This window comes from Schistocerca cancellata, chromosome 6 (assembly GCF_023864275.1).
Source record: "Schistocerca cancellata isolate TAMUIC-IGC-003103 chromosome 6, iqSchCanc2.1, whole genome shotgun sequence".
Taxonomy (NCBI): domain Eukaryota; kingdom Metazoa; phylum Arthropoda; class Insecta; order Orthoptera; family Acrididae; genus Schistocerca; species Schistocerca cancellata.
The window spans coordinates 151,596,482-151,622,733 of record NC_064631.1 but is presented as its reverse complement, the minus strand read 5'-3'; the positions used below and the strand labels follow the sequence as shown (position 1 = coordinate 151,622,733).

The 26,252-nt window shown below is 40.9% G+C and overlaps 1 protein-coding gene across 3 annotated transcripts in view; it reads left to right on the top strand.

Annotated features, from left to right (window-relative positions):
- The window catches only part of LOC126190918 (cytochrome P450 6k1-like), a 65,356-nt gene that overhangs the window by 3,107 nt on the left and 35,997 nt on the right, over positions 1-26,252 (top strand). Inside the window, exons 1-7 of one of the 3 annotated variants that reach the window (XM_049931551.1) lie at positions 4,589-4,826; positions 6,907-7,145; positions 9,315-9,577; positions 9,661-9,854; positions 13,732-13,953; positions 15,190-15,441; positions 18,903-18,964. In XM_049931551.1, the coding sequence (XP_049787508.1) occupies positions 4,607-4,826; positions 6,907-7,145; positions 9,315-9,577; positions 9,661-9,854; positions 13,732-13,953; positions 15,190-15,441; positions 18,903-18,964 (1,452 nt within the window). In that variant the 5' untranslated portion in view covers positions 4,589-4,606. The other 2 variants (XM_049931549.1, XM_049931550.1) reach the window with 2 other exon arrangements.

The following is a 26,252-nucleotide window of genomic DNA, read 5'->3' as shown; positions in this document are numbered from 1 at the left end:
GGTACATTATAACATTGGAACAACAGAAATAGAATTTTCAAACGTACCTACGTTCTGTATTTTAATTTAATAAACCTACCTGTTACCAACTGTTCGTCTAAAATTGTGAGCCATATGTTTGTGGCAATTACAGCGCCATCTATCAAAAAGCGAAAAAAGTGGTCCAACTAAAATATTCATATTTCTTTACGTACTACACGAATAAAAAAATGGGGGTTCCTATTTTTAAAAAGAATTCAGTTGATATACGTTTGACCTATGGCAGCGCCATCTAGCGGGCCAAAAATAGCGCCATCTGGTTTCCCCCTTCAAGCTAGACAAGTTCCGTTCTTTGTAGTTTTTTCGTTTGACGCTTATTTCGTGAGATATTTGGGCCGGTCACGATCAATGGACCACCCTGTATAATGTCTGATGCGTCGAATAAGCTTACAGAGATATCCAAAGTCTTTAGGACTACATCGATAATTACACGAAGAAAGATTGAAGACACCTGGATAAGTACGGCAGGTGTAAGATATATCTTGGTCCAAAAATATCGTGTAACCCATGGCCAATCCTCACTTGTATTTTTTACAGTACAATTCCGTTTGCTAACACTCGGCCAAAGCTCTGTGAGGACACTTATATCGATGACATGGCTGTCGTCTGTGTGGATACTGTTCCTGACAACAGATATAATGGAGGTTACATAAATTGAATAGGAAGGGGCAGCTGAATCACGTTGAATGTGTATCTCTAAATTTGTTTTTGGTAAGACTGCTTTTTATTATGAACAACACTGGAAAGAAACACATAATTGCTTTCTGTATTCAGATGTGTATATCTTATTTGATACTACTGCCTGTAGTTATCATGGTTGCAAGGTAAGTAAAGTGTTTTAGTTTTTCGTCCTTTTTTGAAGGCAGTTTTAGGCATGTGTTGCGTTAGTTTGCCATGTGATGGCAAAGTACTTGGTTTTATCTGTATTAGTTTGCAAATCGTCTAGAAAGTAAACTATTGTACAACATTGCATTGAGTAAAATGTTTCGTTAGACATTTTTACTAAGATTACAGTTTCATCTGCAAATGACAATATTTTTAAGCTGTGCTCCAGTTTCTTTCCCAGAGGCGTTGATGTGTTCTACAAAGTTGAAAAGCGGAGATGAAGAAGCATCTCCCTGTCTGAATCCAGAAATAGTAAAGAACATTTGTAATATACTTTTTTATACCACGACTCTAAAATCAGGGATTCCTGTGGACGTTATCACAAGCTGCAATAATTTTTCTTGGATTTTAAATTGTTTCAGTGTCAGAGATATACAAAGACTCAGATTTAGTGGGGAAGTAGAGTGGACTGGTTGTACATTGAAGGTCAAACTGTCCTTACTACAGAAGTTTACTGATTTTCAGTAGCCCAACAACCTTTTTTACACATTGGCTGAACAGTCAACACGATGCCCTACCACTTAATTTACTTTGCTGAAGGCTTTAGTTAAGATCCAACAATCATTAGTTTATCAGTTTCATCTAGCAGTGAAACCCTTTTGTTTGGTTTTCCAACATTCACTTACAAAAGCTTATGCAAAGAAAATACCCAAAAAAATTTAAACGACAATATTAAAACAATATTCTGAAGCAACTTCCCTTGAACAAAATAGTATTTCAATCCCTTAAGTTCAAATTAAAAAAAGCTCAGACAATACCAAGCCGCGCGGGATTAGCCGAGCGGTCTCAGGCGCTGCAGTCATGGACTGTGGGGCTGGTCCTGGCGGAGGTTCGAGTCCTCCCTCGGGCATGGGTGTGTGTGTTTGTCGTTAGGATAATTTAGGTTAAGTAGTGTGTAACCTTAGGGACTGATGACCTTAGCAGTTAAGTCCCATAAGTTTTCACACACATTCGAACGTTTTTTTGACAATACCAAAAGACAGTTCTTTTACAATAACCTATAAACTAACAATTCCAGATGAGAATTGCCATTAAATTTCCACTAGTTAAATTAGTCTGCCAAAAGCATTTATGAGAATGATTGATAAATAATTTAACCAAAGCTCGCACTGAAAATGACCAGTTCTCGGTCGATTACTCACAGTTAGTTAACCAAAGGAAATGCAATTCACAAAATTCAATTTACCAAGAACAGTTACTGACACAATAACCTGAGAGCTGTCCACTACTTCTGGTAATTACTACACTGTGCCAAAACATACCATCCTAAATAAGAAAAGTTCCAGAATACTATACAGCCGTACGCAGTGAGATGTTACAATAACAGAAAATAGAACTTTTTCTGAAAGTAGCATGTACAGACTAACCTTCCTTAAAATTACTTACCATTTACCCACCCCTTTGACCGGTCGTGCCTTTGTCATACTCGTACCACACTTGTCAGACCTCACTACCAGAACAAGTCCTTCGCGCCTTATTTCCACCAAACTAAATCTATTCGCTAATGGCGTTGTCCGTATTTCTCGATCTCTTAGAAGATCAGTTTCACAACACAGTTCATCGAGGTTCTAGACAACATCAAATCATCAGTCATCTCGTTTTCAATGACTAAAGATCCAAAAGCGAGACTCCATCATCATTCTTTACAAGAAGGCTACCATGGCGTGCCGTCTTCCCCCCCCCCCCCCCCCCCCCGAACTAGCGAAGTCTGTTCATGTGCCTTCCTTCACACATGCACGGTCCTTTGCTCCCAGCAGCCTCAGCTAAGCACGTCCTCTCGATAGCCTCCAGCGCACGCAGAGTTCCTTGCCCACGAGTGTTCACTCTCTCAATGACCTCTCATGTTTCCTCCATACCACCAAAGACATTCTACGAAGACAAACCGGTCAACTGATCCCAGCGGTAACATCGAATCATTGTACGTGATTCAGCCAGCCATGGCAGTTTATGATAATTCACTACTGACCATTAAAATTGCTACACCACGAAGATGACGTGCTACAGACGCGAAATTTAACCGACACGGAAGAAGATGCTGTGATATGCAAATCATTAGCTTTTCAGAGCATTCACACAAGGTTGGCGCCGGCAGCGACAACTACAACGTGCTGACATGAGGGAAGTTTCCAACCGACTTCTCATACGCGAACAGCAATTGACCGGCGTTGCCTGGTGAAACGTTGTGATGCCTCGTGTAAGGAGGAGAAATGCGTACCATCACGTTTCCGACTTTGATAAAGGTCGGATTGTAGTCTATCGCGATTGCGGTTTATAGTATCGCGACATTGCTTTTCGCGTTGGTCGAGATCCAATGACTGATAGCATAATATGGAATCGGTGGGTTCAGGAGGGTAATACGGAACGCCGTGGTGGATCCCAACGGCCTCGTATCACTAGCAGTCGAGATGTCAGGCATCTTATCCACATGGCTGTAACGGATCGTGCAACCACGTCTCGACCCCTGAGTCAACGGATGGTGACGTTTGCAAGACTACAACCATCTGCACGAACAGTTCGACGACGTTTGCAGCAGCATGGAGTGTCAGCTCGGAGACCATGGCTGCGGTTACCCTTGACGCTGCATCACAGACAGGAGCGCCTGCGATGGTGTACTCAACGACGAACCTGGGTGCACGAATGGCAAAACGTCATTTTTTCTGATGAATCGAAGTTCTGTATACAGCATCAAGAGGATCGCATCCGTTTTTGGCGACATCGTGGTGAACGCATATTGGAAGTGTGTATTCGTCATCGCCCGGCGTATCACCCGGCGTGATGGTATGGGGTGCCATTGGTTACACGTCTCGGTCACCTCTTGTTCGCATTGACGGCACTTTGAACAGTGGACGTTACATTTCATTTGTGTTACGACCCGTGGCTCTACCCTTTATTCGATCCGACGTTACATTTCATTTGTGTTACGACCCGTGGCTCTACCCTTTATTCGATCCCTGCGAAACCCTACATTTCAGCAGGATAATGCACGACCGGATGTTGCAGGTCCTGTACGGGCCATTCTGGATACAGAAAATGTTCGACTGCTGCCCTGGGCAGCACATTCTCCAGATCTCTCACCAATTGAAAACGTGTTGTCAATGGTGGCCGAGCAACTGGCTCGTCACAATACGCCAGTCACTACTCTTGATGAACTATGGCATCGTGTTGAAGCTCCATGGGCAGCTGTACCTGTACACGCCATCCAAGCTCTGTTTGACTCAATACCCAGGCGTATGAAGGCCGTTATTACGGCCAGAGGTGGTTGTTCTGGGTACTGTTTTCTCAGGATCTAAGCACCCAAATTGCGTGAAAATGTAATCATATGTCAGTTCTAGTATAATAAATTTGTCCAATGAATACCCGTTTATCATTTGCATTTCTTCTTGGTGTAGTAATTTTAATGGCCAGAAGTGTAGTGTTAAATGCTTTTCTAGACAATACGAGAAGCATGTGCACATCCAGGACGTATTCAAAGAAGGATCCATAAAATTATCTGTTTATCTATATTTGTTTCGGATTATATTTTCTGACAAGTTTTGACACTGTGCAGGACAGTAAAATGCAGCTCTTTGCCCATAGTTATCCTTTATCAGCTACCTTCATTGCGGGTGCCTTTTGTTGCAGCACGTTGGCCGCTTCCAGTGAGAGCTAGCAGGTGGGTCCGCTACTGTGCGTCGCCGTCAGCATGGAGCCGCTGCTAGGCTGTTGGCTGAACGACTTACTGGCCGTGCTGCTGGTGGCAGCGGGCGCCGCCTACGCCTGGTTTTCGCGCCGCTTCACCTACTGGAGCAGCCGGGGCGTGCCGCAGGCGGAGCCGCAGATCCCGTTCGGGAACCTCAGGCGGAGCTTCCTGGGCCAGACCCGCCTAGAGTTCGTGGTACAGGACATCTACAACCAGTTCAAAGGTGAGCCCCGCCACAATTACAAAGTAAGAGGTTACTTGTGTCTCACTGAACACGCTGTAGGTAAGCTTCACTCACCACGATTCTACCAGCTTAATTGTGATTGTATTGGCGAGACCGAACGTCTTGTCGACACTCATAGTGGAGGACGAGTGGTGTACACAGCTTGGTCAACTTACTAAATTTTCAGGGGTCGAAAATAACGACAAATGTGATAGCTCCACACAATCTAAACAACCACGTGTTTTTGACAGGCAGCCGCCCACTAATACGAAATAAATCAGATTGGCTGTCGTATACCGAACCGGGTATTGTCATGCTTTTTGATTTGAAAAAGTTATTTGATTGTATAAATCACTTTATCCTCCTAAGTAAATTAGAATATTACGGTGCAACAGAAAATGATGCTAAGTGCTCCAAAGTCCACATCTTTGACTACAGCTAAAGGGTGTCAATAGGAAAGAGACCTGTATTGAGCTATCATTCACCTGGGAACTAGTAACGTGTGGCATCCCAGAAGCTTCTATATTAGGACCCTTACTTTTTGTTGTTTATATCAATGACGTTTGATCACTAACCTTATGAAATGCGAAGTTTGTTTCATTTGGGAATGATACGAGTACAAATATTGTGATATGGAGAAAATCAAGTATAGTCTTAGAAATATTGGTTAATGAAAATTTCACGGATTTAAATAATTTTTTTCTAGCCGGTTATTTGTCATTAAACTTTGAAAAGACACCGCATGGTTCAAATGGTTCAAATGGCTCTGAGCACTATGGGACTTAACTACTGAGGTCATCAGTCCCCTAGAACTTAGAACTACTTAAACCTAACTAACCTAAGGACAACACACACACACCCATGCCCGAGGCAGGATTCGAAGCTCCGACCATTGCGGTTGCGCGTTTCCAGACTGTAGCACCTAGAACCGCTCGGCCACTCAGGCCGGCACATCACATGCAATTGAGAACTTGTAAGATGTTTCCCGGCGGTATATGCCTAAAATATGGCAACAGTGTTAAATTCTTGGGATTACAGCTCGATAATAATTTCAACTGGAGGAGAATATTACACAACCGCGGAAACGCCTAAACAAATCTCTATTTTCAGTTTGAACATTGTCAGACGTAACGCAAGATAGTATTGCGGGGGCCTGTTTAGGGAAACTGGTGTACTAACTTCCGCTACAGTAAATAAGAACAATCTCTACAAAGAGTTACAGTCTGTTAATTTGGTCCAGAAAGGTGCCCATTATTCAGAATCACACATTTTCAATATCTTACGAGTAGCCATAAGAAGTTTAATTATTGATAAAGTTCAGTTTAACAGGAGCCTACAGGATTTACTGGTGACCAACTCCTTCTAGTCCAATGATGAACTTTTTAGCAGAACCGAATGACGTGTATATGTTACTAAAAATATCAAATAAGTCGAGTACTGCGTAGAATCTAACTTCTGTACAAATTCAGTGCAGTAAACGACCATTGTAAATAAGTGTTACAAAATTATTTTTCTGTTCGTTGATACAAATCCCAATAGCCTAAGAATTATCATATACATTTACATGTTTTGTGACAAGTTCGTTATTATATTTTAAGTGAAATAATATTTAGGATTTTTTGACTTATTTCAACTCCATAAGGAGAATTTCACTAGGGATATTAGTGAATGTTTTTCTCTGTTAATATTTATTAGCTGTTTGTGTTTCCTGGCATGTTCTACATTCTGGAATTTCTTCTCATCGTGCATCTACAGGAGCAAAAAGTATATCTACTATAATATAATTTCGCTGACCGGGGGGAACATAAACGACGGTGAGATTCACAGGCTCTGTTTCTTTCCAATTGAAAGTGATGATGGTTACCCAGTCAGTTTCAATTGCAGTTTCAGAGACGCAGTAGCACGTGCAGGGTGAATTTAGTCTATATCGACAAAGTTTCTGAGGTTTTTCAGGGATAATGTAGGATCTATCAGAACAGTTTGAAATTTTCCAATCATTATTCTGCGCAGTAACTTTTTATCACTTTCTTACGTTCCATGTATATCGTAATTGCTGATAGCTCTCTTTCCTGTACTGCAGGTGAGAGGTACGTGGGAATGTACCAGTTCGGTATACCAACACTGGTCTTGAGGGATCCGGACTTTATCCGGCTGCTGCTGGTCAAGGACTTTGATTCGTTCCGCGACAGAGGAGTCCCTCACAACGAGCAAGAACCGCTGAATCACAACCTGTTCTTCATGAATGGCGCCAAATGGAAGAGGATGCGGGCCAAGATGACGCCCACGTTTACATCGGGAAAGCTGAAAATGATGTGTCAGGTCAGTAGTTGCTGATCACTGTATATAACGTACACCTTACACCTATTCCCAATAACAATTAGTAGCCATTTCTTGCGTTAGTATCACGAAAAGTTCAAACAAAACTGACATGCACACATCTTGTTGCGTCATCCAACCTTATAAAACCTGATACTAGTCAACGTCAAGAGACATTGGTAGAATTGCAGCAAAGATCCAGTGGTGTAATGTACCTTCTTGTGAGTAAAATCACTGCAAATGGTGGTACGAACTAATTGTAGTGAAAAACTCTGGATCCAGAAGAAAGGCTCACTAATGATAACACTTTCGTTTTCTATACGGTACATATCATACCACTGGACGTCAGATGGCACTTCGTTGCCATAAGGGATCTGGCGTTTCTTGTGGTCTTCGACATCGCAGCAAAGATGTACTCTCTGACGATCTGGAAACACAAACGCTACGTATAAGAAGTGGTATCAGCCACTCACCGAATGCATGCCGAGATTTTGCAGAGAGCGATAAATATCGGAGTATCCAGCGCAGATTATGACTTGGACGGTAAGTCTGCAAATGTTTCAACTAAGATACTATATCATGTGCATATCCTGATCATTGAATTCGGGCTAGAAGAGCAAGCTACTTGAGATGGCAGAAAATACAGTAATAGGAATTGCTATATTCGGTTTTATACGCCAATATTGGCAAACATCAGTGACTGGAACCTTTCGGGGGTGTAATCGAGCGCATTTCGAGTGTACGAAAAGATCACATTCCGCTTCCTGTATTATTATTATTTCTACAGGTGGTGAACTGGGGGAGAAATATCTTGGAATACTAAACGGAAGCTGCAAATACAGATTACCATAGAAGACAACGAAATGAGTAATACTGTACCCAGGATACGACTGAGTAAGACTTCAGCTCTTTATTCGTCCTATCAGCTGGAGCCTAATGACCACTTCTTTCACTTGCATCGGAACATTCAGTAGAGATCGAAAGTCTTGCTAAAGCAGGGAAGACTGTTCTCGTCTAAAAGACAGTATCGGCCTTTTAACAAAAACTTTCCTGAAATACTCATCATAATCAATATCATCATCCATTAACACTATTGCATACGATGCCATTCTGTGACTGCTCGAATGGTTCAGTAAATGAGTTTTGCTATTTGGGGAGCAAAATAACTGATGATGGTCGAAGTAGAGAAGATATAAAATGTAGACTGGCAATAGCAAGGAAAGCGTTTCTGAAGAAGAGAAAGTTGTTAACATCGAATATAGATTTAAGTGTCAGGAAGTCGTTTCTGAAAGTATTTGTATGGAATGTAGCAATATATGGAAGTGAAACGTAGACAATAAATAGTTTAGACAAGAAGAGAATAGAAGCTTTCGAAATGTGGTGCTATAGAAGAATGCTGAAGATTAGATGGGTAGATCACGTAACTAATGAGGAAGTGCTGAATAGAACTGGAGAGAAGAGAAATTTGTGGCACAACTTGACCAGAAGAAGGGATCGGTTGGTAGGGCATATTCTCAGACATCAAGGGATCACCAATTTAGTATTGGAGGGCAGCGTGGAGGTTAAAAATCGTAGAGGGAGGCCAAGGGGTGAATAAATGGTTCAGATGGCTCTGAGCATTATGGAACTCAACTTCTGAGGTCATCAGTCCCCTAGAACTTAGAACTACTTAAACCTAACTAACATAAGGACATCACAAACATCCGTGCCCGAGGAAGGATTCGAACCTGCGACCGTAGCGGTCTCGCGGTTCCAGACTGTAGAGCCTAGAACCGCAAAGACCACTGCGGCCGGCTAGGGGTGAATACACTAAACAGATTCAGAAGGATGTACGTTGCAGTAAGTACTGGGAGATGAAGAAGCTCGCACAGGATAGAGTAGCATAGAGAGCTGCATCAAACCAGTCTCTGGACTGAAGACCACAACAACAACAATGATCTTCCTAATCTCTCCTATCTCTTGAGTTAATGCTGGTGCAGTTTATGTGGCAAAGTATTCTCTACCGTCCCAACAACATGCTAATGTCGTATAGTTTCGTACAGGTGCACCATTATTTACACTTGTCTTTGTTTCATTATATATTTCACACGCTGTCATTCCTTATTGCGGGGAACTATACTTTGCTCCTTATCTTTAATACTCAGCTTGTTGATTCTGTGATTATCTCTCTAGACGATGCAAGACTGCGGCCGTGAGATGGTGGAGGTACTGGGAGATCCAGCGAGCCGTGGGGAGGTGGTGGAGATGCGGGAGGTGTCCGCCAGGTACGCCACGGACATCATCGCGTCCGTCGCCTTCGGCGTCGAGTGCAACTGCCAGAGGAACCCGGAGGCCGAGTTCCGACAGTGGGGGCGCAAGGCGTTCGAACCCTCGCTCAAGTTCAGGATCGCCCGGTTCATGCACGCCTTCGTTCCGACTATCGCCAAGGCACTCAGGTGAAGGATTTTCCCATTCTGCCAGCCGTTACTCCACAGCAAATTCTGTATTTCGTCGGTGTAACTCTCAGTATTGCCCACAGAGTTGGAGCCGGAACCGAAGAAGTATCCGCATTCTTCCGAAACATGGTCAGAGAGACAGTGGAGTACAGAGAGAAGTACAACGTAACGCGAAACGACTTCATGCACCTGCTGGTACAGCTGAAGAACAAGGGCTTCATCGATGACGAAAAGGCGAAGGCAATCAAGGACGGCGCCAAGGACGTCGACAACTGGAGTAAGTCAGGGCACCTCAACGTAATTGATGTGTGGTGTGACACTGAACGAGGGCAATAACTAATCAGGGAACATATTTCTGAAGTAATTGTTGATAAATCCTTGACTTCTCAGTTTACCCGTGTAGATTCTTACGTGAGAAAGTACGTTTTATCTTGTAGCAAAGTTTTCGTTTAAGGGTTGCGCCTGCTGTACACCATTTTTCTCATTCTCATTAGTGAACAAATTCCTCAACTATGATGAGGGTAATTAGACCACGCTATCGGAATGTTTGGAACGAGAGGGAATATTTATTACGTCTACTCTACAGCCAGATCGTCAACACTGTAAGCATTTTAATTTGGCATTCAATTGTTTGTCACCTTATTATATTTTGTTACGATACTCAACGCTCTTCGGCCCTGTTTTCAGAGTTAACCAATATATCTAATGTCTTCTAATCTCTATTCACTTGTGGTACTGGGCGAAATGGACGAATCTCGGGCTTCATCTTTTACGTGTCTCAGGGACCCTTTTTTCTGTGGCGCTAAAGCAGTACTTTCCCGTTAGGTTATTTTTTTTTTTAATTTTAAACCGACGTCTCTGTTCTATTCCATGTTTCTTTTTATCAGATGTAATGTCGACTATGATTCGGTTGTTTCTAAAGTTTGCTTGGCGATTTCTCCAGTTTCAGTGGATATCCTTTAGGACACTTACTTTAATGTTCCATTCAAGAGAACTTATAACTAGGGTATATAGTTCTCCGATGGTGACTCATTTCGTCCTTCAGAAGAAAGGATAGGATGTTAACACTCGACGTTCATGTGCCGCAGAAGTAGCCAGAGACAGAGCACTTGCATAGCCGGATATAAGTAACCAACCAAACATTGACCTTACCTAACATAGTAAGATCTGAAATGAAGAAAACCGGTTACGATTCCTTCAGAAAAGTGAACTACATGCACTCGCTGCACCATATTGCTCGAAGAAAACTGAATAATTTAACTGCAGATTAGCTTTAAATGGGTACAATTCAGGTTTGGTTTTACCGTGACTGGTATACATAAGGACTGAAATAACAGGTTTACTCTTAGCAGTCACCTTTTATTTTATTTCTACTACTCGTTTCCGGGGATTAATTCCCCATCATCATGTGGATATGTGTGGATAATATAAAAGGCGATCAAAATGAGGTGGCGCAGTGATTATCACACTGGAGTCGCATTCGGAAGGACGACGTTTCAAACCCGCGTCCGGCCACCCGCATTTAGGTTTTCTGTGATTTCTCTATATCGCCTCAGGCAAATGCCGGGATGGTTCCTTTGCAAGGGCACGGCCGAGTCCCTTTACTATCCTTCGCTAATACAACTGGATCGATGACTTCACTGTTTGGTCCCTTCTCCCAAGTCCACCAACCAACCGTTTCGGGGGGTTGCTGTAGGGTATGCAAAGTGGCGCGACTCCAGTGTGGGTGTAAAAGCGCCGACATGTAGGCAAGGGATTAGTGTGGAGACTTTTGCCTTTCCCACATGCATGCGATAAATGCGGTAATTTAAACTATGGCAACTTTATTACCAAATGCTTCCAAATAGGACCAACATGCTGTTATTCCTTTCTTGGCTGCTGAAGTAAAACCATTGGTACACATGCATCGAAGAAAGAAAAATGTGTATGGGGCAGCATGTCTTTCGAAAACCGCCGATGTGGAATGGTGCGCCAAGTTCCGTGCTGGTCGCAGTTCGCCACATGACAGAAGTCATTCTGGGAGGTCGGTCTTATCTGTTACGGACAAGTGGGAGACACTAGAGCAACCGCCCCTAGTCCTGATCTATCCCAACGTGATTATCAACCTTCAGTGCCTTAAAAAGAACCTTGAAGGGTCGACGATTATTGTGGGACGAAGATCTGCTACAGGCACTTTTCTACTTCTTCCTATAGGAGGGCATAGTGTCTTACCAAACATAAATCTGCAATCTGCAACCTGATGTGTTCCCCCACCCTCACCTACCTTGGCCTCACCATTGGCCATCACCTCACCTGGATCCCTCATCTCCGTTCTATCCAATCCAAAGCCCATAACCACCTCCAACTCTTCAAACTCCTCTCTGGCCAGGCATCGGGGGTTGAACACCTCTACCATCCTCCACACCTACAAATCCTTAATCCATCCCATCCTCTGTTATGCCAGTTCTGCCTGGATATCCGCCCCCCCCCCCTTGATCACCATGTACCTCACCTCGCCTTCCGTATACGCCTCCTGTCCCCCACTCAGATCCTCTACGACCTGATTCCTTTCCCCCCCCCCCACACACACTCTACACCTCCCACTGCCTTGATACCCCTTATCCCCTGGTTGCTCCTCTCCTCTACAACCCCTGCCCTCTGCCATGCCTTCACTGTTGTGTCCCCCGACCCTCCATCCTTCATCTCCTTTCCCAAGGTGGCTTCCATCAACTCCCCCTCCCGGATGATACCATCTCTCCCTTCATTTATCCCTCCTATCAACTCTGATCCTCACCTCTCCCTCCCATCCTTTGTCGCTTTTCTGTGCTCCCTCTCCCCCCCCCCCTTCCACTCTGTTTTTTCCCTGCCTAGCCTCTCTCTGTTTCCCTTCTCACCCCTGAGTCCTTTTGCATTTCCCTCCTCTGCCTTTCCCCATTCCCTCTCGCGTCTGCCCTGCGCCCCCCCCCCCCTTATGAGTCCTCTCCCTCTGTCCGTTCCATCCCCTTTCGTTTTTCCTCTCCTCCCCTCTTTTTTCCCCTCATCTGTCCGGGTCACCCCCCATCTGCCCTTGGCTGTGGTGTGTCATCTTCGTGCCGACTTTTTAGTGCAGTGTTTCCAGTGATCGTTAAGTGTTGCGCGTCTTTTCCGAAATGATGCGAACGGACATCATACTGTCGCTGGGTGTGATTTTTATATCTCTCGCGATCAGAAACCAGACTGTCGCCGTGTGTTTTTAATTTTCTGTCTACTGTTTTATTTGTCTGCTTCCTGTGTACTTTATTAGCATCGCCCACCCTTTGTTTTATGTTTTAACTTTCCACAATTTTCAGCCGTTTTACAATTTAAGTCACCGTTTTATCGCCTGCTTTTATTGTTTCTTATCTACTTATGTTTTAAAAATTCTGTAGGCTGAAGAGCAGCGTACTAAGCGTTGAGTCGAAATTCAATAAAGGAAAAAAAACCTAATGTGTAGCTGGGATGATTGCCTCAGTACTCACCACGATTTTGCCTAACTATCATGCCGATTCTGGATTGTACGACCTTCGCAAGTAACCTTTTTGAGTGCCGCTTATACGAAGCGAATATGTTGTGTATATGACGATGGGGTAACTTGTGTTACTGTTTCCAGTAGTTACAACCTGCTGTTTTCGTCGTGCTGCATCACATGCAGTATCACATACACGAGAGGAAAACGAGTCTGTGACCACTGGAGACTGCCACAAGTTCCTCCGAAGTTGTAAACGCAACACATAATTGCAGCATTAATTCACATGAATTCACCTGATGGTGGAGGCTTAAACCTCTTAAACGCGAACGGAAAATGTAATGAAGTCTGACTGGTGAAAGCTAAGTTCTCGTTTCAATCATTACTCCGAAGTACACATTATTTTCCGTCTGCGTAAGTTTCTGCTCTTGTTGTTGTTGATTCTTTCCACAATTACGTATGTGCCCTAATCTTTGATGTTCTCTTCCCGTTGTCTAACATACTCTTAAAGAACTTCACTCGTTTCACATGCAGAATCACAATCTTTCACTTGCCCAGTACAGAGGGGAGTGAGTTCTAACCTAGTAACGGGAAAAGCAAACATAATGTCCTGCAGAATTTGCAGTATGACTAGCAGACTAACTTCGGTTACATGGGACTGCGCTAAGGGTGCACTTTCTCTGGCTTACAGAGTTGTCGATAGACGAGGTGGCCGCGCAGGCGTTCGTGTTCTTCCTGGCTGGCTTCGAGACGTCGTCGACGACGATGAGCTTCGCGCTGTACGAGCTGGCCCTCAACCCGGACGTGCAGAAGAGGCTGCAGGAGGAGGTGGACGCCACGATGCACAAGAACAACGGACAGCTGACGTACGAGGCCATTGCCGAGATGTCGTACCTCGACAAAGTAGTATCAGGTGAGGCTCTGAAATTCTATTAATTCCATGTTGTGTATTTTGGCTCAGGAAAAATTTTTTGAATCGTTACTTCCACGAGAGAGCTTTGTCTGAGATATAGTGGAAAGAAACTCATGTGCGATGTTGCAACGAGTCACTTTGTCACACCCCTGATTTAAAGAACGTTTGGTATTGTGTCTACCGTGCTCTTCCTCCTAGAGGTATGCCTATACTTAGCACACTATTTCTTGTAGCTCTTATACAATCTGTGTAGGACTAATCCATTATGATGCCATTAGTCTTTGTTCGTAGTTTCATGCAGTCTTACTAACGTAAGCTATGCTTCTGTATTCGTTCTCTACTGTTCATTGCGTGAACTGAAATTTGATACTCCTGTCTATTTACATAGTCATCTGCTTATCATCGTCCTACATAATATATAGGAACATGTGCCTTCCGTGAGTGAAAGGTTAAGAATCATAACTCCGTGTTAGTTCTGATGTGCTAATTGCAATCAGAGCACATCTGATTTTTGTGCTGGTATGTCTGGTAGAGGCTAAATATTTTCATTGCAATTTACCCATTCTCAACTCCTCACCCATTCAGTAGTGCTACACTAAGTCACTAACTACTGTAACATGTTGTTGTTGTGGTCTTCAGTCCAGAGACTGGTTTGATGCAGCTCTCTATGCTACTCTATCCTGTGTAAGCTTCATCATCTCCCCGTACCTACTGCAACTTACATCCTTCTGAATCTGCTTAGTGTATTCATCTCTTGGTCTCCCTCTACGATTTTTACCCTCTGCGCTGCCCTCCAGTATAAAACTGGTGACCCCTTGATGCCTCAGAATATGTCCGACCAACTGATTCCTTCTTCTAGTCAAGTTGTGCCACAAACTTCTCTTCTCCCCAATTCTACTCAATACCTCCTCATTAGTTATGTGATCTACCCATCTAATCTTCAGCATTCTTCTGTAGCACCACATTTCGAAAGCTTCTATTCTCTGTTTGTCCAAACCGTTTATCGTCCACGTTCCACTTCCATACTGTAACATATTTGACAGATAACTCGATTTCAAATTTCATACCTAATGTCATGACCACGTGTCCTGTGCGTTGCTGATATCATTGGTAGTCAATGTTAAGTTTTTTCAACACTACTAGAGTCTCTCGTGGGCATTAGTAAACTGTTACCTGCAGGTGGCATAATGAGTCAAAATATGATTACTAATCAGTTACACGCCTTTTATCTTACAGAAACGCTGAGAATGTATCCACCGGGAGCGATTCTGGCACGGAAGTGCACGCGCCGCTACAAGTTCCCCGATGGCGGGCCTCAGCTTGAAGAGGGAGCGACTGTTTTCGTCCCGGTCTACGGTCTTCACAACGATCCCCAGTATTTCCCAGAACCCCAACGCTTCAATCCTGAGAGGTTCTCTGAGGAAGAGAAGGCAGAGAGGCATCCCTACGTATACCTTCCTTTTGGAGAAGGGCCACGAAACTGCATAGGTAAGTCGGAACACTGTCGTATCGGTATATATACTGAGGTAACAAACGTCAGCGATATGGAGATATACAGATGGCTGTAATATCCGTTACACAATAAAAGGGCAGTGTATGTGGCGGAGCTGTCAGTTTTATTCAGGAGATTCACGTGAAAAGGTTTCTGGCGTGACTATGGCCACACGTCGGGAATTAACAGATTTTGAACGCGGAATGGTAGTTGCAGCTAGATGCAGTGCACATTCCATTTCGGAAATTTTTAGGGGATTCAGTATTCCGCGATTCATAGTGCCAAGAATGTACTGAGAGTATCAAATTTCAGGCATTACCTCTCACCACGGACAACGCAGTGGTCGAAGGCCTTCACTTAACGATCGAGAGCAGCGTCGTTGTCAGTGCTAACAGAAAAGCAACAGTGCTTGAAATAATAGCAGAAATGAATGTTGGACGTACACAGATTAGATTAGATTAGATTTACTTTCATTCCAATTGATCCGTAGTGAGGAGGTCCTCCAGGATGTGGAACATGTCAGAAAAACAACAATACATGACAAATATTTACAACTAAAACAAATAAGCTAATGTACCATTCCACAGGTCCCAAGTGGAATGATCGTCATTTTTAATGAACACTAAGAGTCATTTTACAAATACTAATGCACTGAATTTAAAATAAAAAAGTTTTTTATTTATTTATAAGGTAATAAACGTGTAATACAACTACTGTAATACTTATTTACAATGAACACATTACTGCACTGAAATGGTGCAGAAGTTAGATTACACTTACACACACACACACACACACACACACACACACACACACACACAGACAGACAGACAGACACAGACACACAAATTTTCAGTGAACACATTACTGCACTGAAATTGTGCAAAAGTTATGTTGTACTTATATACAAATCAGTTGGTTTTACTAAGAAATTCATCAATGGAGTAGAAGGAGTTGGCCACCAATAAATCCTTTAGGCTTCTCTTAAACTGAATTTCATTGGTTGTTAAGCTTTTTATGGCTGCTGGCAAGTTATTGAAAATGTGTGTTCCTGAATAATGCACACCTTTTTGTACAAGACTAAGTGACTTTAAATCCTTGTGAAGGTTATTCTTATTTCTAGTATTGATTCCATGAATTGAGCTGTTGGTTTGAAAAAGTGATATATTTTTAATGACAAATTTCATTAAGGAATAAATATATTGGGAAGCTGTAGTTAGTATCCCTAGTTCCCTAAACAGAAAGTGTCCGTTAAGACAATGCAGAAATTTGTCGTTAATGGTCTTTGGGAGCAGACGACCGACACGAATGCCTATGCTATCAGCACGGCATCGCCTGCAGCGCCTCTCCTGGGCTCGTACCCAAATCGCATAGACCCTAGACGACTGTAAAACCGTGGCCTTGTCAGATGAGTCCAGATTTCAGCTTCAGTTTGAGGTTCGAGTGAAGCACCCGCGAAGCCATGGATCTAATTTGGCGATAAGGTAAGCTGATGATGCCTCCATAATTGTGAGGGCTGTGTTGATGTGGAATGGACTGGGTCCTCTGGATCTTCTGCTACTTGGAGACCATTTGCATCGATTCATGGACGTCATATTCCCAAACAACGACGTAATTTTTGAGGGTGGCAATCCGCCATGCCATCGGGTCCCAATTGTTCGCGACTGGTCTGAAGACTATTCTTGATAGTTCGAGCAACTGATTTGGTCACACAGATCACCCGACATAAATCCCATAGAACATTTATGGGACATAATCGGGAGGTCAGTTCGTTCCAAAAACCCAGCACCAGCAGCATTTTCGCAGTTATGGACAGCTATAGAGGCAGCATGGCTCAATATTTTTGTGGGAAACTTCCAGCGACGTGTTGAGTCCATGCCACGTATAGTTGCTGCACTACATCGAGCAATTTTGTCATCCCAGTGTATTCTTTCTGATCGTGTTTACAAATGGTATTCTAGAACCTGGGTGAAGCATATCACCATTTCATTACGTCCATACTGTAGGAATGTAATTAAGCACTAATAACCAAAAACAATCCACCTCCAAATAAAAGGGAGTACTGTGAAGGTACAAAAATATCGTAGTTGTGAAATTCTTACTTATCGTATCAAAGTGATGCACTTTGTCGAGTTAGAAAAATATTTTATTACATTAGATTTGGAATTTTGCCGGTGATCTTTTCCTGGTAGAGTAACTGTATAAATTTTGACAAGGAGAATATTATTAATGCAAAGAAGAAATGTAGAGCACATGTCCCTCATTTCCATGTCAATGGTTGAGAAATTGGGATTGATACTAAAACTGTTTATAGTTGTTCTTTCTGCACAGTTACTCAAGTTTCTCAGCAGGAGCTAAGCCTCCGTGGCATTATCCGTATAAAGGACAGTCAAATGAATACGGGATGGATGAAAAAAAAACGTTAGCTGTTTATTATTTCGAAAGTAATCGCCGTAACTGTTGATAGGTACATTTATCCCACTGTGAGACATTTAAAAAGTAATTGCCGCAAACAGTTAATACATCTTGCCCACTGCAAAACAAGACGATCTACGCCTTCATGGAAAATTTTTGTTGTGGCCTTCGGAAACACGATAGTAACCAGACGTGCAACTCTTCCTCCGAGGCAAACCGACGGCCACGACTGCCTTCCTTCAGAGCTACAGAAGAACGAAAATCGCGTAGGAAGCGATCGGGACTGTATGAAGGATGTGTACGGACTTCCCAGCTAAACTTCTGCAGCGCACTCGAAACAGTCTTGGCACATGTGGGCCTGAAGAAGAAAGACGTTCATGGTCGACAATTTGGTTGTGATGAAGAGGTGCATATCTGGGTACAATCATGGCTCCGTAGGCAACCGGAAACATTTTTCCATGAAGGCGCAGATTGTCTTGTTTTGCAGTGGGCAAGATGTATTAACTGTTTGCGGCAATTACGTTTTAAATAATAAAGAGTTTCACACTGGACTCACATTCGGGAGGACGACGGTTCAAACCAGTGTCCAGTCACCCTGAATAGGTTTCCCGTGATTTCCCTAAATCGCTTCAGGCAAATTTCTGGATGGTTCCTTTGAAAGGGCACTGCCGATATCATTCCCCCTCCTTCCATAATCCTATGGGTCCAATGACCTCGCTGTTTGGTCCCCTCCCCCAAGTCAACCAACCAACCAATAAAGAGTTTACGTACCTTTTTACATCCGTCGTGTTTTCATTTGGCTGCTCCTAATATTTAAACCCATTTCCATTCTCCTTGTAACATCTACAAATGACTTCATTTATAATGTGGTGTTGCCTCCACAATTATTTGTCGTCTTTCGAAACTGCCTGGTCGTGCCTTATGACACGACCTCAGGTACTTGTGCCATTTATATTTACGAATGAAGTTCAATGTTACACACTTTACGTTTAAAACAGTGTTGCACTGACTTTTATAAACTGAACTGGTGGTTGTGTTTCAGGCATGCGGCTGGGCTTGCTGCAGACCAAGATTGGACTGGCCTACCTGATGTCCAAGTATGAGGTTCAGCGCTGTGACCAAACTGTGGTGCCCATGGAGTTCAATCCTTTCTCCTTCGTCATGATGCCCATTAGTGGCATACAACTTCGACTCAGTAACAGGACGTAGCCTAATTCAGCTTAACCTCATCGCTACAGTATGAAGTAATTTATGAGTATTTATGTAAATAACTAATTTATATGTATTTATGTAAATAAGTCGAGAGTGGAAGACTGTTTCTTATGTTGTATTTATTACTTTACTGCGTGTGAAATATATGTAAATACTGAGAAAACGACAATAATAAATTATTTGTAATTACTGCTATACAATTGTTTGATTTTTCAACAGTTCTTCATTTACCTAATCATAGAAGACAAAATTGTTTCCCACGAGACTGATACGGAGATTATAATTAACGCAAAGAAGAAACTTAGAACACATGTCACTCATTTCCATGTGAATGGTTTAGAAATTGGGATATGATTGTATTGTATTGTATTGAACTGGGGACCTAGAAACGACGGAGAGGCTTCGTTCCCGCCGTAGCCCTCAGTGGTTCACAGCCCCACAACAGACTACGGTAGTCCACTTACCCCACCGCCGCCCCACACCGAACCCAGGGTTATTGCGCGGTTCGGCCCCAGTGGATCCCCCGGGAACGTCTCACACCAGGCGAGTGTAACCCCAATGTTTGAGTGGTAGTGTAATTATGATGTACGCGTATGTGGAGAAAGTGATTGCGCAGCATCGCCCGCATTCTCCGAGGCAGATGGAAAACCACCTTAAAAACCATCCACAGACTGGCCAGCACACCAGACCTCGACACTAAATCGAACAAAATATTCAAAAGTTAGACACCACGCTTGAACAAACACGTGAAGGTTTAATTGCTGAGTTACTTAAAATGGAATCGAAATGTCAAAAAGTCTGTAATGACGTAAAAACACAAATTTGTGAGCATTTACAACCTATTTTTTCGCGTCATGAAAATGAATTACAGAATCACGAAGCAAAGCAGCCATAAAGGAACTGCAAACTATTGTTCATGAAAATCACGACACCTTGCAAGCTAAAATTGACTCAGTTGCATCTACCGAATCGGTTATGCAACTTGCAAAAACTCAGGGAAAGTTAAAAAACACAGTAGATACGTTTTCAACATAAATGAACACTCTGAAACTTGGTTCAGAAAAACACACTGAGGAAATCAGTTCATTATCGGAGAAAGTAGCCGAACTTTCGGATCAGTTCACTAACTTATCTACAAAGGTAGATAATGATCTGAATGACACAAGACCCGTAGCCTTCACTGGCACAGAAGAGAATGAAAAAATTAAGAAATTTAAACAAACTCAAAATCAAATTAATACGCAATACAAAAGAGAAATCCGGGAAGTACAAGTTCAGTTGGCATAAGTAATACAAGAATTACATATTTCAGAGGAGACTCGCGCTCAAACACGGGAAGAGGGACTTAGAAATACGGAAAAGCCACAAAGTAATAAAGCAGGGCATTTCGGAAAGTATGAAAGAAATTGGCAAGGTGCACCGAATTTTGAGATGGAATCGCCGACACGATGTAACAGTGACCGATATGCGACTCGCCGACATGATGATTTTGACTATAAGTTGTTCATTACTACACCTAAATTCAAAACATTTAAGAATTCCGGCAACGACATTCATCCACAAGCGTGGCCTCATCAATTCTCTCATTGTTTTCCTCCCAGCTGGTCATTAAAGCACAGATTAGAATTTATGTGTGGCTATTTAGAGAATGAACCAGCTGTAAGAATGCGATCGGTCGTTCACGATTGTCACAGTGAATGAGAATTTTATCATTACTTCCTCTCAGCTTATTGGTCTCAAGCTACACAATACCGAGTAAAACATAGCATCATAATGATGAAACATTTCGAACAATCTGAATTTTCCAGTCTTACGAAATATTTTGAAAACATGTTGCATAAGAATCACTATCTGTCTAACCCATACAGCCCTTCAGAACTCATCTGCATTTGCTTAATCAAATTGCCTGAACATTTACGATATATTATTTTGGCAGAACGTTTGCGAAGACGACATTGAATCTTTTCAGGGACTGTAACAAGAATTGGAAATTGACACTGACAATCGCAGGTCGCGAAAACAGGAACACGACAGTTACAGGTCACATCTGTCACAATTCCGCGATGACAGAAATAATAACTGGACACGACAAGGCTATTCTTACAACGCAAATCGTGACCAAAACAGACACCACCGGTATGACAACCGTTGGCAGAATAATAGTTACAGAGAAAGATCGCATTTCCATAGTAATGAATATGACAGAGAAATATGGGAACCATAACAATTATTATCGAAGGTGGCAGAATAACTTCAGACACAACAGTTCAGTGCACAGATGGGGTTCAAGGAGAAATTCTCCACCATGTGACTGACAAGAAAGAAATTATGGAATCTACCAACATGACAGACGATATAATCGTAACGACAGACCTGAATTTCATCAGAACTGGCGGGATTCAAACAGGGCAGGGCCTCTCGACAAGGCGAATTTCTAGAAGTTAGGTCTCCTAATCCCAGTAACGATGCGCGACAACAAATGTAACACACAATGACTCGCACCGCAGGCAGCCACGTGCGCTGGCTGGCCCAGAGAAAAATAAGACCTTGATAAAAATCAGAGCATTCTTTACCGATGTATACCACAAGATAATTGCGTTGAAGAAGAAGCTCTGCATACTAGGAAGAGTAAATGTTTATGCCACATTTCACATGTAAAACCGTTTATTGAGAGATAATCTGCTTTTTAACTTAGTCTTTGCTATAAAATTTTTCACTTCACGTTACTAGTACGCTTTGTCACACTTAGAAACTGTTAACATGCAACAATGTTTAAAGTTAACTATCCAGTCAAGAACCAAGAGAACATATTTAAAGAGTAATTACGAATGCATTATTATAGTGAACAGACGACACAGTGTTGTTATTTGTACATTCTTGCTTGTTTATTGCAGGATTACATAACGACGATAAGGCTTACATACTTAGAACATATACTGCTAATAAGATTTTAATGCAACATTTTGGTTTACTTGAAAAGATATTCTTTATTTGAAGTACTTTCTGTGAGATTAAAGATGACTTAGTATTTGGTTTCTTTGGCAGCTACATGATTATATCATGATGCTACTAATGTGTGACACAATTTACATTGTTGCTTTTGTTCCCAGCAATGCATTTCTTCCAATTCATTGCAAGTCATTCTCTTACATAGCCTACCCCCTCTTAAGCCAACTTAAATCTACTGAGCTCAGATGCATAAACTAAGGGACAAGGCAATGCAGCAGCACAAAACAATTAACACAAACAGCAATGACAAATTGATAATTCTTTTCCTGAATAAAATCAAATATATTCAACATAGCTGATTCATAATTAGTGACAACTCAATTATATGTAGTTGCAATAGCTGCCACTTATTCGAAATAATTTTTATTAGTTTTGCAAAAAAATAGTAGTTGAACTTCTATAACGAATTTCTGCTTTCTCTATTCTGTTTGTATCCTCTTTCAAAATAATTATTCTTCATTGTGCAGTACCTTTTTTTTTACAAACTTTTTCCGTATAACTTCTCAATGCATTTCTTCCAATTCATTGCAAGTCATTCTCTTACATAGCCTACCCCCTCTTAAGCCAACTTAAATCTACTGAGCTCAGATGCATAAACTAAGGGACGAGGCAATGCAGTGGCACAAAACAATTAACACAAACAGCAATGACAAAAAAATGCAAATTGGCAAACCTAGCAGCAATAAATATAAATTAGCAAGCCAAATGGAACATTACAACTAATATGAGCCAACGTGCAGCAACAACAAAAATAAATCAGTAGCAAAACTGGGTTAACACAAGGTAAAATTCAATAGGACAATGCCTGACAAACAGCAGCAGCAAATGCAATAACTTATACCTAAACATGACAACGTTCAAGCAGTAATAACATTACAGTAAAGATAGTAAATGTCTAATGCCTCAGTCAGATAATAACACAAGAGTGATGCATCGCAAAAACTAACTCTGTCAAAAAAGTTACCAAATCGTTGAAAAATTATGTATGTAGTTCCTGTGAAGGGAAATGTCTATTTGTGCTCATCCAACTGCCCAACAGTACAATAGCGAATATTTCAACAATGCCAACCTGTCAAAGACTGCACACAGCACAGTCAGTGATTTTCATACAGAGCGCTACGTGGCATTACCAACATAAAAACCTAAACAGCCTACTTACACAACTACCAAAAAATTAATTGATAATTCTTTTCCTGAATAAAATCAAATATATTCAACATAGATGATTCATAATTAGTGACAACTCAATTATATGTAGCTGCAATAGCTGCCACTTATTCGAAATAATTTTTATTAGTTTTGCAAAAAAATAGTAGTTGAACTTCTATAACGAAAATAGTATTTGGTTGCATATTACAAGGTGTAAGTGATTGACTTACATCTAGTTCATTGTAATATTTTTTAACTTCCTTAGGCTTTGAGTTGTTCAACAACATAACTGCATATTTAAAATTATCTATAGACATAAGCATCTTTTTTTAGATACATTATTTGGAGACATGTTTTTTATCTTCGTATACAAATGTATATAAATCTGCTTTTTTGGATTGGTAATCTATTAGTTCGAATTCTATATCATTTTCCTTTAAGAATACAACAAGATCAGCCTTTCTCATTCTACTATTGGATTCTTAAATTGCTGACTTTCTTTAATGAAATCTTTAAACATAAGTAAATTTGGTGTAATCACAATCTCTTTCCTGTCCTTCAAAGATAACTATAATTCTAAATATATTTGATCATCAGATAGTGTTAAATTATTCTATTCCATATGATCAAATATATTCAACATGGGTGTTTTTGAACTTAAAACAGCTGCTGCCATTTATAAGAATCATTTTTTATTAGTTTGTAAAAAATGAAAAACGAAAAATTGTTCATAGGCTATCTTATTTTCTTTCAAGAATTCTATAAAGTGCTTCTTTGTGTTTGAAAACTCAGTGGACGAAATAACTGTCCTCTGGTTTTCATTAATAAATCTTAAAAAAATTATTTATATCAGGAATGTCTTTCATGTCTTAGAAAATCTGTATTATTCCAAGTATCTAAACTTTTATATACTTGAAAATCTTCAAAAATGAAGCATAAAATGTCGTTTGTGATCAGTGTCCATAAAAGTCTGATGTCAACTTCCATCAAGAAATCCCATGAAACTAAAATTTTCAGAGGTGATGGTCTGCACCTCGGAAATTCCATAATGAATGAATCATAAAATGTACTTTGTGATAAAAAATTATTCCAGTGGTCAGTTATTTGACCTGTGAAACTTTTGGATTTGAAATATCATAACTGTAAAATTTTCGTATTTTTTACAAAACTATTAAAATTTATTTCTAATGAATGGCGAGGCAAAATAAACTGAAAGTCAGCAAACTGAGAAGTAGAGCAAAAGAATAACGACTTTGAGGTTATTCTAAAATGACGAAACTACAACTTATTGATCTTCTTTGCTCACAAAGAATTCGTTCACCTCCAGTGAACGATCTCACTAATAATCCCATTAATATTAATGCATTGAATGAATTAAAAGCTAGAGAAGAACAACTTCTTCAAATGATTCATCGAATGTGTAAACATTTACCTTTTGATAAATTATATGCCTTGTGTATAATAAATGCAACGTATGGAAAGATAGTTTTTGATTATATTAAAAAGTATTATCTATTTTTTGAATTTACATGGAAACAAGTAATTTCAAAATGTTTTAAATTACCAGAAAAATTTATGAGAGAATTCAATGATAAATTAGATTTGGTTTATGTACTAAAAATCATAACATATCTGAAGATTTTATAAGAGGACTTCAAGATATATTATATTGGAATAATATATCAATAATTGAGTGAAGATTTTATGACAGAATTTCAAGATCAATTGAATTGGATTGGTGTTTCATCCACGTACACAGGAACAATAATTCTATTGAAAAATAGAGCCTTGCTTCGACAAAAACTGTATTAATTATCTATCCATTACACTATTACACTACTAGACACCGAAATCAGTAACTGAGATCAAATGAAGCAGTGGTAACAGAAGCCTATTACAAGCTAAATATCTTTTTAAACTGAAGCAATTGAAAAAGAATACAAACTTCCGTTTTCAAGACAGATAAAATTGTTAAAACTTTAACGAATTTTCAAGTATCACATTCTATATGGACCATTTCAAGGTGCAAGATGGTACACGACCGGCGAAAACGGCTTAACCATCCACAAGTTATATAAATGGTTTTAAAATTATATGTGATTTAAACTTGTCATAAAATTCTGTAACTGTAGAATTAACAAATATATTCCAAATAGCTTTACTACATTGTGTGACACTTAGATGCGTAGAACTCTAAATAGATACAAACACTGGAAAAGATAAAACCTCACATCTTGCAAAATCAAAAACATTAGAAAACTGCCTACAGCTGTTTCTAGTACGCATTCCTTCACGTGGTTCTAATACCAGCCACTAGATTGAAGTAAAGACAAAAAGACATTTTGTTTTCCTAGGTGCACTATCCTCTACTTATAACACCCTCCCGTAGAATCAAGGCTTCTTAGTGAAATGAAAGCATTGGAAATCAATTAAATGTTGGGTGAAAAAGTGTTGTACTCAGGGCTACAATGTGGTAGGTATAAGCTTCAAGTACAAACGCAGATGTAGAGCATTAACTGTGACTGTTAATACGTCCTGTAGCATAGCTGTGGAAATCTCTTGCAGAAAGAGGAAACAAACATTCCGTGCAAAACAAGAACGCAATTGAATGAGGCTCACAAAACTGCTAATTCGGTGGAATAGTAACATCGTATGCAACGTGACTGTTCAGACCATACAGACATCAGGATCTCAAACTGCAGCAAACGATGTGGAAACGACACCGCCCAGTCATAGTATTCTTGAAATCAAGAATTCCTTACTGGAATACGTTCTGAAAAACCAAATGAAAAGTACCTATGCCCGATAGATAAATTAAAAACGGCTAACAGAGGCTGAGAAGCGGTTCTCATCAGTCCTACAGCTAAATACACAAATGATACGCTAATGTCATAACGTATCAAATTGTAGTCTTCATACATGCGTTCTTGACTTTTTCTGGACAACATAGAAAAATCAACTGTAAACAAATTTATGAGAGTTTCAAGAGGACTCTTCAGCACTACAGCTTCGAAAGGATTGT